Source organism: Echinops telfairi, unplaced genomic scaffold, assembly GCF_000313985.2.
Source record: "Echinops telfairi isolate 266 unplaced genomic scaffold, ASM31398v2 ScPeMD7_7463;HRSCAF=8501, whole genome shotgun sequence".
Classification (NCBI taxonomy): domain Eukaryota; kingdom Metazoa; phylum Chordata; class Mammalia; order Afrosoricida; family Tenrecidae; genus Echinops; species Echinops telfairi.
In genome coordinates, this window is record NW_022111363.1 from 4167472 (window position 1) to 4179561 (window position 12090).

At 46.6% G+C, this 12090-nt stretch overlaps 2 protein-coding genes across 3 annotated transcripts in view; one reads left to right on the forward strand and one right to left on the reverse strand.

Annotated features, from left to right (window-relative positions):
• RNF214 (ring finger protein 214) overlaps positions 1 to 10717 on the reverse strand; it is a 30714-nt gene extending 19997 nt beyond the window's left edge. For both annotated transcript variants that reach the window (XM_045283562.1, XM_045283561.1), the window contains exons 1-4: positions 10608 to 10717; positions 7301 to 7676; positions 6217 to 6276; positions 1795 to 1935 (exon numbers count right to left, since the gene is read on the reverse strand). In XM_045283562.1, coding sequence (XP_045139497.1) covers positions 1795 to 1935; positions 6217 to 6276; positions 7301 to 7676; positions 10608 to 10717 — 687 coding nt within the window. The remainder of the gene's footprint in view (positions 1 to 1794; positions 1936 to 6216; positions 6277 to 7300; positions 7677 to 10607) is intronic.
• A 1253-nt stretch (positions 10718 to 11970) lies between these two features.
• The window catches only part of PCSK7 (proprotein convertase subtilisin/kexin type 7), a 28725-nt gene continuing 28605 nt past the window's right edge, over positions 11971 to 12090 (forward strand). Inside the window, exon 1 of the mRNA XM_045283571.1 lies at positions 11971 to 11989. The gene's annotated coding sequence lies outside the window, so the exon portion shown is untranslated. The remainder of the gene's footprint in view (positions 11990 to 12090) is intronic.

Below are 12090 nucleotides of genomic sequence, written 5' to 3' on the forward strand. Positions count from 1 at the left end.
TTTGGGAATAATGAGGGCAACAAATGTATAGATGTGCTTTACACAATTGATCTATGTATTGTGATGAATTGTATGAGCCCCAATAAATTGATTTAAAAAAAAAATTTACCCAATAATACCTAATAACTTTTCAAACAAGATACAAGTCATATTTTTATCAATAATGTCCTATGTCTTCAACCCTGACAACTTAGTGTACTGTTGCTAAGCTCTTACTGGCGGAGTGGAAGAATCCCATGTAATCAATGTAAATGTCCATTTCCCCAACTCCCTTCTGCACTGATGTCACTGTCTGCCTCTCAGCGAGGCTATGCTCCCTTCTCCAGAGCCTAGAACAGTGCCTGGCATGCATCAGACACTCAAAAAATCCCCTGCTGAGTGAATGCCAGTAAAACTGACCATCTTTTCATGTACACATTGTTCAACTGCGATTTCTCACCTGTGACTTCTGATTTACAGTTGTAGTAAGCAAAATATTCCACACCCACCCTAATCCCTGTAGTCTATGAATAAAATGCTTCCTAGAGCAAAAGGGACTTTGTAGATGTGATTAAGGGACAGGGACGGACCCTGAGATTGGGAGAATCACGTGGGATTATCCGGTTGGGCACAATCGAATCACAGGGGTCCTGAACAGTGGACAGCCTTGCCTCACTGAGGTCAGAAGATATGAACTATGGAAGAATCGCCAATACTGGTTTAAAGATGGCGGGAGGGGGTCAGGGGTCCTAAGCCACAGAATATGAACAGGCTCTAAAACCCGGCAAAGTCAAGGAAGCATGCGCTCCTGAAAGCCTCCAAAAGGATTGCAGCCCTGCTGCCAACCTTGCTTCCAAAGCAGGTGGGACTACAAAACCCTAACAGGACAAATGAGTGCTGCTCGAGAGCCAGGGTAATTTGTTACAGCAGCCATCGCAAACTATCAGAATCGCCTTTCCTGGTCTCTTTCTAGATTTTTATTGGCCTTTTCCCGTCAATTTGTAGTAATCTCAGAGTCACGGATATGAAGTGCTTTGTCATACCGGCTACACTTTTGATTGCTTTTTAGCATCCCTTATACCATTATTAATTATATGACCATTCATCTGACTGAGCTTCTTCCTGGCTTCTGGTTTCCTGCCATGCCTTTTGAGAGCGAGTAACTGTTCTTTGAGATTTCTCTTGCTTTTTATATTTTTGGTTTTTTGAAGGAAACTTCAGTCTGAGTAAAAGTCCTACGGTGCCACCTGTAAGCGCCTGGTTGCTAACAGTTTACACCCATTGCATGGCTCTGTGGGAAAAAGACTTGGTGACCAGCTTCCATAAAGATTACAACCAAGAAAACTTTGGGACAGTTTGACCCTACCACGTGGGGTTAATGGAGTTCAGATGGCACAGAACAACAACAGGAGCCTAAGAAAGCGTTCTCCCCAGGTCGGTAGTGACGCCAACAAAACCAGGCCAATCCTTTTCTCTCTCAACTAAACAGAAGCACAAGGTTACTGTGATGCCCTCAAAGGGTCTTTCTAGCCTTAAAAGTCAATGAGTTCTTTTCTATTTCTATTCATCCCGAAGTCCTAGAAGCTAGTGTAGCAGTTACACACTGGACTGCTAACTGCAAGGTCAGCAGTTTGAAACCACCAGCTGCTCCTCGGAAGCCCACAGGGACAGGTCTAGCCTGTCTGATAAGGTCACTATGAGTCAGAACTGACTCATGGGCAGGAGTGTGGTTTTCATTCATTCACGACCAAACTTAAAGAGTTTGATCAGGGATAGCTGCTTTACTTATTGGCGATTTCAAGATACACAGAATACCTGGTGATTCTTCATTTCTTCTTCTCTCCTTTGTTGAAGGTGCTTTAACTGCAGCTGGAGCTGATTCTCCACTTGCCTCTGCCTGTCTAGGACCTCCTGGTACCGCTCCTTCAACAGCGTCCTCTCTGACATCATTTTATCCTTTAGGAAACAAAAGAGGGGAAAGGTTATTCCACATTTAATCTTACGATTCACCCCGTGTCTGTTCAGAACGCTAGGTTAGTCACATGTGGCTAGTAATTCAAATGAAGCTAAATGATAAATCTGGACCCTCAGTCACACGGGGCACATTTCCACACGACCACCATATGAGGCAGCACAGACACAGGACATTTCCATCAGCACAGGTTTTACTGCACAACACAGTTCTGAGGCAGGGGCCATCAACCTACGTATGGCTTATGTCATGGGGCAAATTTAGTCCACCGTCTGTCTTATTGGAATGCAGACATACTCACTGGTATACTTTCCACTATTAAAGTTAAAGCAAATGCAAGAAACGAGGACATAAAAGAAGTGAACAGAAAATGTCAAAGAGCAGCTCAAGACAAGGTGGAGTATTATCACAAAATGTGCAAAGATCTAGAATTAGAAAGCCAAAAAGGAAAAACACGCTCAGCATATTTTTCTTTTAAATGCTCAGCATATTTTATGTCAAGAGAACTGAAGAGAAACACGCAAGCTTCAAGCTGCAATACTGACGGATTCCATGGGATCAGCCAAATACTGAGCGTGCAGACAGCATCAAAAGAAGGTGGAAGGAATACACAGGCACACTGTACCAAAAGGAATTGATCAGTGTTCAACCATTTCGAGAGGTTGCATGTGATCAAGAACCAATGGTGTTGAAGGGAGAATCCAAGCTGCACTGAAGGCATTAGGGAAAAACAAGGATCCATTAATTGAAAGACTACCAACTGAAAAGTTTCAACCCACTGATAAGGCATTAGTCACCCGCTGTCTGTGCCAAGAAAGTTGGAAGACAGTAACCTGGTCAACCATCTAGAAGAGATCCTTATCTGTACCCATTTCAAAGAAAGGTGACCCCAAAGAATGTGGAAATCATAAAATCTGATCATGAGTATCACATTACATGGAAGTAAAATTCTCTTGAAGATTATTTTTAAAGATTGTGGCAGACCATCACTAGGGAGACTCAGGAGAGGACCTGGCCTGAGGGTACCACTACTGGCAACAGATGGGCGTGGCTGAACTCGGAGAGTGCCAGAATGATGTTACCTTGCACTTCACGGACTCTGCAAAGGCAGTAGACTGCGTGGACCACAACCCACTGGGAGAACGCTGTAAAGAACGTGAACGCCAGTACACTTCATTGCTCACGCACAACCTGTACACAGGCCAAAAGGCAGGTGTTGTTTGAACTGAACAAGGAAGCTATACTGTGTGGTTTGAAATAAGGGAAAGTGTCAGCAAGGATTGCATCCTCTCACCGTACTTATTCACTCTATGTGCTGAGCCAGTACTCTGAGAAGGTAGACTCTGCTAACAAGAACAGAGCATCAGGATCGGAGGAAGACATTAACCACCTGGGAAATGCAGACAGCACAGCCTTGCTGAAGGCAAAGAGGACTTGGAGCACTTGGAGCACTTGCTGATGAAAATGAAAGACTGCTGCCTTCAGTACGAACTGCAAATCAATGTAAAAACAAACAAAACTCCTCACAACTGGGCCAACAGACATCATCATGATAAATGGAGAAAAGGTTGAAGTTGTCAAGGATTTCATCTTGCTTGGATCCAAAATTAATGTTCATGGAAGCAGCAGTCAAGAGATCAAATGACATACTGCACTGGGCAAATCTGCTACATGAAACCTCTTCAAAGTGTTGAAAAGCAAGGATGTCACTTTGAGGACTAAGGTGCGCCTGACCCATGAGATGGTATTTTCAATCGCCTCATATGCATGCGAAGGCTGGACACTGAATAAGGAAGGCCAGAGAAGAATGGATGCATGTGAACTGTGGTGCTGGAGAGAATAGCAAACGGACCCTGCACTGGTAGAGAAACAAACAAATCTGTCTTGGAAGAAGTAACAGCCATTCTGCTCCCTGGAAACCAGGCTGGAGAGACTCGTCCCTCTTGTACTTTGGCCATGTTGTCAGGAGCGACATCATGCTTGGTAAAGGAGAGGGACAGTGTAAGAGAAGAAGGTCCTGGACAAGATGGACTTAGAAGGCGGCTGCAGCAAAGGGCTCAAACATATAAACAGCCGGGCTGAAGTTACGAGGCTGGGCGGTACCGCATTCTGTTGTACACAGGGTTGCTGAGAATGAAGCCAAGCTGACGGCGTCTAATGACAATTTATAGCAGAGTCTAGCAAACATAATTAAAACTTCACAAACAGCAAAAGATCACCTAGAGAGCCAGCATCTCCTAGAAATTAAACACGTGTGCGCATCGAAAGACTTGTGCAAAAGGAGTAAACAGAAAGCCTACACACTGGAAAAGATTTTGGCCGTGACATATTTGACAAGGAATTAATCTCTAAAATGTATAGAAAACTCCAGTTGCACAACTCCATTTAAAATGACCGAACTATTAACTTATGATACATGAATAAAAGGCCAATAAAACTATTTAAAAAAACAAACACACCCAAACTCCAATACCGCCACAACAAAAAGACATACAATTCAACTTAAAAATGGGCCAAGGAGCTTTCTAGTCAAACAGCCAACAAATATAAGGAGTCTTCAAAAAGTTTGTGGAAAAATGGAATGAAAAGATAACAGAATTTTCCCACAAACTTTTTGAAACTCCCTCACACATGAAGAGATGCTGGGGATCATGAGCCATTACAGAAATACAAACCCAAACAACAGTGAGCCTTAGCCCCGGCGAGATTAACCATGATCAACAATCAGAAACAACAGGCGCTGGCAAGGTGTGGGAAAGTGGAACTTTTCAACCCCACTAGGAGGGCTGTACATTGACATAACCACCGCGGAAAGCACTAGGTGCTTCCTTAAAGAGGGAACGGAAACCCCACTGCAGGGTTTATCTCCTAGAGCAGTAAGAGCTGACACCGATAGATACTGCACACCCACGTTCATATCATTATGTGCCAACGCAAAAAGATAACCAACCTAAATGCCTAGCATTGGATGAACGGACACACACACACACACACACACACACTGAAAGAAAACGATGAATACACAAACCATCTAAAAGCATAGATGAGCCTGAAGGATAAACATTTTATGCGAGCCACTGTTATAAAAAGCCATGAACGGTTTACATTCCTTGACCGCTCCTGGGACTGAGAGGGGAGGGAGGAAAACCAGGAACCAGAGGGCAGGCATGTGTTCACTTGGGTGAAGGGAAAAGAAGCCCACCGTACAGAGGAGGTGGGCGCATGACCACGGCGAAGGAGGGTATGGGGAGGTAAGCACAGGGGAACAACAGTAAATGCTAGTACACATATGCGATCCTGCATGACAGTAAGAGCAAACAATAACTAACCAGGATACACAGGTGGGTTATGTTACGATGGACAGGTGTGGGATGGCATATGGGAGTACACCCTATGAGTTAGGTAGCGGGTCTTTTTACATACTTATTTATAGGTGATGCAAAGATATCCAAGTATATAGTAGAGCTTACAGGGAGGAAGGCAGCTATGCACTGTTTAGCCATAACCAAAGACCTTAAGGGGTGTCACTGAGTTTGAGGATTTAGGGTCATGGTTTCAGGGGACAGCTAAGTTAATTGGCAACACGTAGTCCAGAAAGACAATATTCTACACCCTACTTTTGTGAGTAGTGATTAGGGGCTGAAAAACTGGAGAACTATCTAAGATACAACCACAGGTCTCTTCCCACCTAGAACAGAGCAAAGAAGATAGATTATCCAGGACTCATGGAAACAAATTCGTTCAGAGGACGAATGGACCACACAAACCACAGCCTCCGACAGCCGGAGACCAGAAGAGCCAGCTGGTCCCATTATGCTGATCAGGATCAAAATAGAATTATTGGGAGAAAAACGTAGAACAAAATTCAGAATCATACACAGACCAGACCCACTGATCTGATAGAGATGGGGGAAAACCTCAACATGGTGGTCCTTGCGCACCCTTTAGATGCCTCTCCAAGGCCACCTTTGAGGCCAACTACAGACAGGCCTACGAGCAATGCACTCTTTAGATCAAGCAGAAGCGCAGCGTGTGTTCAAAAGGGGAGCCCAGGGGGTAGAGGGAGGAGTGCCAGCACATGGATGCTGTACCACCCACGCCATGAAACAAACACACGTGTGTCGATTGTGGAAAGGGAAACTATTCTGCCTGGTTACTTGTACCCAAGGCACAATGAAAAAAAGTGAGAGACAACAAATCACGGAATTGTCATTAAGGACAGGAGAGATCTGACAGTGCCCACCCGTGACAGAACCAGCACTTACCAGATTCCTTTCGATGTCATGATCCGAGCTCAAATCTAATAATTCCATCTTAAGGTTATCCTATAAGGGACGAAACAATGAAAGTCAGACTTTTTCAGGCACGGTATGAGGCAGAATTGCTCTAGCACTTCCACCTAGACATCTGCCACCGCAACTGAGGGGTAACTTCTTGCACATCTTTGCCCTACGAGCTCCACAGCGAGGGAAGCAATGCAGTGCTAGCAAAGAAAACACTGGCGGCCTCGTACACTCGTCATTTATCCCCGAAACCACCGCCAACAGACTCAACAACTGACTGTGAGGACGTTCTACGCCTGAGACCAGCACACTGCCTCCTACAACCTACTGTGCCCATACTCCCTCCCATGACAGAGCACACCAGCCACCAGAAACAGGATATGCTGCTGCCCTTTGTTGACAGAGGTCAGAGAATTAACAAGGACTCCTTCTGCTAAGGACAAAAGTGGGAGATGGGCATGCCAACATCTGGCACTCAGGACTTACTTGGTGAAAATGACTTGCAAGGTCTTAAGTTCCTTTAAGAAAGAAACTGGCCAGGAGCTTTATTATTTCTTGAGCACCAGAATGAGGTCCTTTCATGGCACTTGCTAACAGTGTAACTAAAAACCACTCTCACTACCAGAGCCCAATTGCAGTCACAGCAACCCAGAAGGGCAGGGTGGGACTGGCCTGGTCAGTTACTGAGGCTGTAACTCTTTAGGGGAGTAGAAAGTCTCTCTCTCTCCCTTGGAACAGCTAGTGGTATTCTGAACTGCAGACCTCCCCAATCACAGCCCAATGCGTAACCACTATGCCACCAGGGCTCCTCAAGAGTGTGCTGGCTGCCTGTAAGGAGTAATGGGAGAGCACTAGTGCTCCACCAGGTAGCAAGAAATGGTTCCTACCCTTCAAAGGGATTCTCGAATGCCATTTCTGCGGTACAAATCGATACGTGACCTAAGGAGCAACTGCTTTGAGAACGTTTCAGATAAGAGCTATCCTGAGCACCCTCCAGACACCTCCTTCAACCCCATTTTCAGAGGCACTACAGGTTGGAGACCCAAACCGTGGCCCTGATACTTTCCTTTAGTTCGAAGGCTCGTAGGCATTGATCTTCGGAAGAAATCGCGGCGGCAAGCTGCTCTGAAAGGGACTGTGGCTTTAGAGGTTGACGGGTCCGAGGGAGGCTCTCGTGGAGACATGAGTCCTCCTCCTCTTCCGCTGTGCTGGACAAGTCCTCCAAATCAGACTGAGACCCACTGCCAGGAAGACTAAGGTCTGTGGCCACCAAGCTTTCTCCTAAAATCACCCGGTGCACTGCTGAAGTGTCACCTGCCGACGAACCAGGATTCTTCTCTGCCTGTTCCAAACGGGCAAGTCTGATACTCTCCTTGGTTACCGTTTGGCTACTTACACTCAACAGACACACGCTCTGGGGCTTCTCTGCAGAGTCTTTGGGACTATCAAAAACATAAGACAGAGAGATTCTCTCTTCACCCATTCTTTGAAAGAGAACTGAAAAAGGATCACATACATTATGCAATACTTTGAACGGAACCACTCACGGAGGAAAATAGGGCGGCATGAAGCCTGCAAATTATCAGAATGACAAGAACTTGGTGTCTACCCAGTGATGCTGACTCGATTCGGCGGGTCTGAAACGGACTTTAGTGAGTGCCGGAGCAGAAGGGACGCTACAAGCGGACGCAGCAATCAGCGCTAACCTGCATATTAACACTGGGGGAACGGAGAGGAAACAGCCTGGTGCCAATTGCACATTCAGTTTAGTTACACGTGATAGTTCAGTCACGCATATTTTCATAAACAAAATGCTCCTTTAGAAAGATTGATTTTGGATGGATGGATTGTGACAAGAGTTATACGAGCCCCCAATAAAATGATTAAAACAAATAAAGAACAAAAAAACCAAACAAATAAAGAAAGATTGATTTTATCCCATGCTCAGGCTCAAAGAGGTTTCATCAAACTCATTACCCAGGTCTTCACGGAAGCGTCTTAGGTTTGTCGTCAGTTTCCCAGGGCATAGCCACTGCGCTTCAAGGTGTCTGAAGTACAGACGATCTTGAATCCACACAAGTGGAAGGCGTGCAACATTGGGATAACTGTCCTACCGTTTGTCACTGCCATTCCAGTGTTGTGAGAAGAGACAGATTTATGACATCCAACGTTCACAATTCTAAGGTCTTTCACAGAGAATTATTGACTACCATGGTTAAACCTCTCCTACGTTTCTTTGCCTTTTGTTTTGTGATCCCTTGGACTGCCCTCGGAGTCCCAAACCAGCAGTGAGCGTGGCTCAGGTCAAAGAGCGTTTTCTCAGAGGGAAAAGTGTTCAAAGCAAAACGACTGTAAGAGCAACTCACAAGGCACACATCTTCAAAGACGAGCGAAGAGGGTGCTCTTTCCAGGAACTAATTCTAGAGCAGAGGTTCTCAACCTTCCTCATGCCGCGGCCCTTTAATACAGTTCCTCATGTGGTGGTGACCCCCCCAACCATAACATTATTTTTGCTGCTACTTCATAACTTCAATTTTGCTACTGTTATGAATCAGGCAACCCCTGTGAAGGGTTGTTAGACCTCCAAAGGGGTTGCGACCCACAGGTTGAGAACCGCTGTTCTAGAGGGAGAGATTTCAGGGATATACAATATCTAAGCTTGAATCCTGACTATCATTTACTAGCTCTGTGGGGCAAGCTACTGAACATTTGTAATACAGAAAGAACATGGCCTGCCCAGTGGAATTACTGTGAAGAGCACATGAGATGATGCATATCAAGTGTTTAATAGAATGCCTTTTGCAGAGAAATCATTCAACAAACCTTAACTTTTAGTAATATTAAAGAGCTCTGGTGGCGTAGGGGTTACAAGTTGGGCTGCTAATTGCAAGGTCTGCGATTTGACACCACCATCCACTCCATGGGAGAAAGATGGGGTTTTCTCCTCCTGCAGAGTTCTATCTTAGAAACTCACAGGGGCAGTTCTACTCTGTCCAATAGGGTCACAGTGAGCCATCATTGACTGGATAGCAATGAGTTTAACAGTATTGTTACTGATAGCATGTGGTTTATCTTTTTCCCCTAAAATAAATTAAATGTAAAGACCCAACTTTACGGTTAAAAAAAAAAAGGACACTCACTGCCATTGAGTCCCTGCCGACTCCTAGTGACCCTGCTGGACAGGGTGGAACCACGCCTGTAGGTTTCCCAGACCGTAACTCCATCTGAAAGCTCCGTCTTTCTCTCATGGAGCATTGAGTGATTTTGAACTGCCAACCTAGTGGTTAGCAGCCCAACACGTAACCACTATGGCACCAGGGCTCCAAAGGTTATGGCTAGGTTTAACATTCCTCCTGTTACCCATTCACCAGCAAACATCACTTTCACTGAATTCTATAGTCCTCCGCTCTACCAGCTGAGCTATCAAAGGAAGCACACTTTCATTGAAACAAGCCCGTATTAAGTACTTTTCGGTCAGGCAAGCTTGGCTTCAATCCTGACTCCAACATAGCTGGGTAGCCTTGGGCAAGTTACTAACCTCTGTCTCCATTTCCTCATCTGTCAAAGGAAGGAAATATCAGCACCTACCTCCTGGAACTGCTGTGAGGATTAAACATGTTAATGAATATAAAGCTGCTAGGTATAGCATTAAGTCCTAGGTATTCTAGAAGAGAGGTGAGATAAACAGTCAACATAGCTCAACACTGTATAAGACATAGCCACCATTACCATTAGGACTAAGAAGCCAGTTACCATTCCTGCACTCAGAGGTTAGATGTGGGAGGTGGGGGATACTCACATGTAGTACAGTAGCCATTCATAAAGCTAAAAGTATACCTACCGAATGGAGCGTGCATCATACATGTAAAGTTATGGCATATATAAACCAAAGTTAAATAAACAAGTTCCTGTTCAGTCATTCCAGCTTGCAGGAACACTACAGGGTGGAGGAGAACTGCTCCCCAGCCCCTACGCTGGACACCTTGCTGGAAGCACACAGTCCCATAGGGCAGCCGGTGCCCTCCAATGGCAGAACTTTGGGAGCACAGCTGAGCACTTCACCACTGTGCCCCCAGAGCTCCTATGTTAATATGCTGTCCATGTGACACTGGGTGGGGCAAGAGTTCCATGTTTTCCAAAGTCTGACACCGTGTATTGGAGTCTATTTTCCCCACAGAGGTTTAGCATGCCTGCAGAGAGCTGGGACCAGAAACATGAAGGACCAGACACCGTTCCCACTTTAAAAAACAAACAAACCAATCTAAGGTGGTTTCCCAAGAGCCAAGACTGGTTCCGCACAGCTTCCATAGGAAGTCCATCTTGAAAGCCCTTTAGCCCTGTGACTCATCCCAGTCAAGAACCCAACACTTTACCTTAGATCATCCGGGAGGCCGTCATCTGATTTGGAAGCACAGAGACTGGACAAGGACTCCGAAGGGCTGGGGACGCTGGCCACGCCATCATCTACCTCAGACGCCGCCATCATGCCCTACACATCCAAGCACAAAGGAAAGGCTACAAATGTCGAAATATTCAAACAAAAGTGCCTCCCTCACCCAGTCCTAGAATACCCACACAAGAGTTGTCCCAGGAAATGACAAAAACAAATAAGCAAGCCAAAAATGCCCTCCCCACCCCTCCCCGAGGGAGGCTCGGGAGAAAAGACTTGAGTTGCCCGTGGAGGGTGTGAAAGAAGCCCTGTGCAAAGGGTCCCTGTGGGCATCCATCCGCAGGTAGGTACATAGTTATATATGGAGCGCGGCCTCCGTGCAAAGCTCTTATTTTCACTTTTGGCAGAAACATTTAAAATAAATGACCACAGCCTGTGAGAACCTTCCAACTGGTCCACTTCCTTACCTTGTCTAATGTCATTTATATAATGAAAAGATGCCGGGTTTGGCCTAAGGTCAACAATAGCCCACGTTTATTAATCGTTTTCTGGCAGTCCCAGTCAGAGCATTCACCATTCATTCCAGTGAGGCTTTTCTGGAGGTGTTTTGTGGGAGGGAGAGCAGGCAACCCAGGTTTGGGGGACCCAAGGGCCTGTTATCCGGTCATTGTGTCCCTCCCATGTGGGGAGGTTTTGCTAACCACTGAATGAAGAATGTGATCGGCCTCGGAGCAACCCCAGGGGGCAGGGGAGAACTTGCCCTGGTGGGTTTCCAGGGCTATGACTCTACAAGAGTAAAGAGCCTCCTCTTTCTCAATGGTGAGAAAGAAGGAAAAAAAAGTCCCAGAAGCTTGGTTACTGTAAACATGGAAATGAGAGGAAAACCAGGGTGACACGGAACGCCCCGGAAAGGCCTTTCTTGGATCAAAAGGTCTATGCTGCAGAGCAGCCTTGGGGCCTCTGTGGTGGGAAGAAAAGCAAAAAAGACTAGGGGGGGGCGGGGATGATGCTGGAAGTGGAAGGGGGGGGTACCTTGGAGAAGCTTGAAGAGCGTGCACCACAGGTGTAAAGACTGTGTCACCAGCCAGACACCCTCCGTGCCTCAGTTTCCCCCACATACAAAAGCAGCGGCGAGAAGAGGCCCTAAATCGCCATGACTGCTCCCTCGGGTGCAAACACCCTGCATCCCACAGAGCCCGGGGCCGGACGGTGTTCGACGCCCCGTAAGGGTGGGGGCGGCGGGTCAGATCCAAGTGCGTGGCTAGAGAGCCCCAAAGGGTTCACGGGCTGGAGGCTGGGTAGCCCAGTGTGTCGCACCGCAGCCCGGCCCAGCCCAGCGGCACCACCAGCAAAGCGGCGGCGCAGGTACGGCGGGTCCTCGGAGAACTGCGGACGGACGGGTAGGGGACAATGGGGGGAGCCAGCGCCGGGTGGCCACAGCCCCCGCACCAGGGGACTGCAAAGCC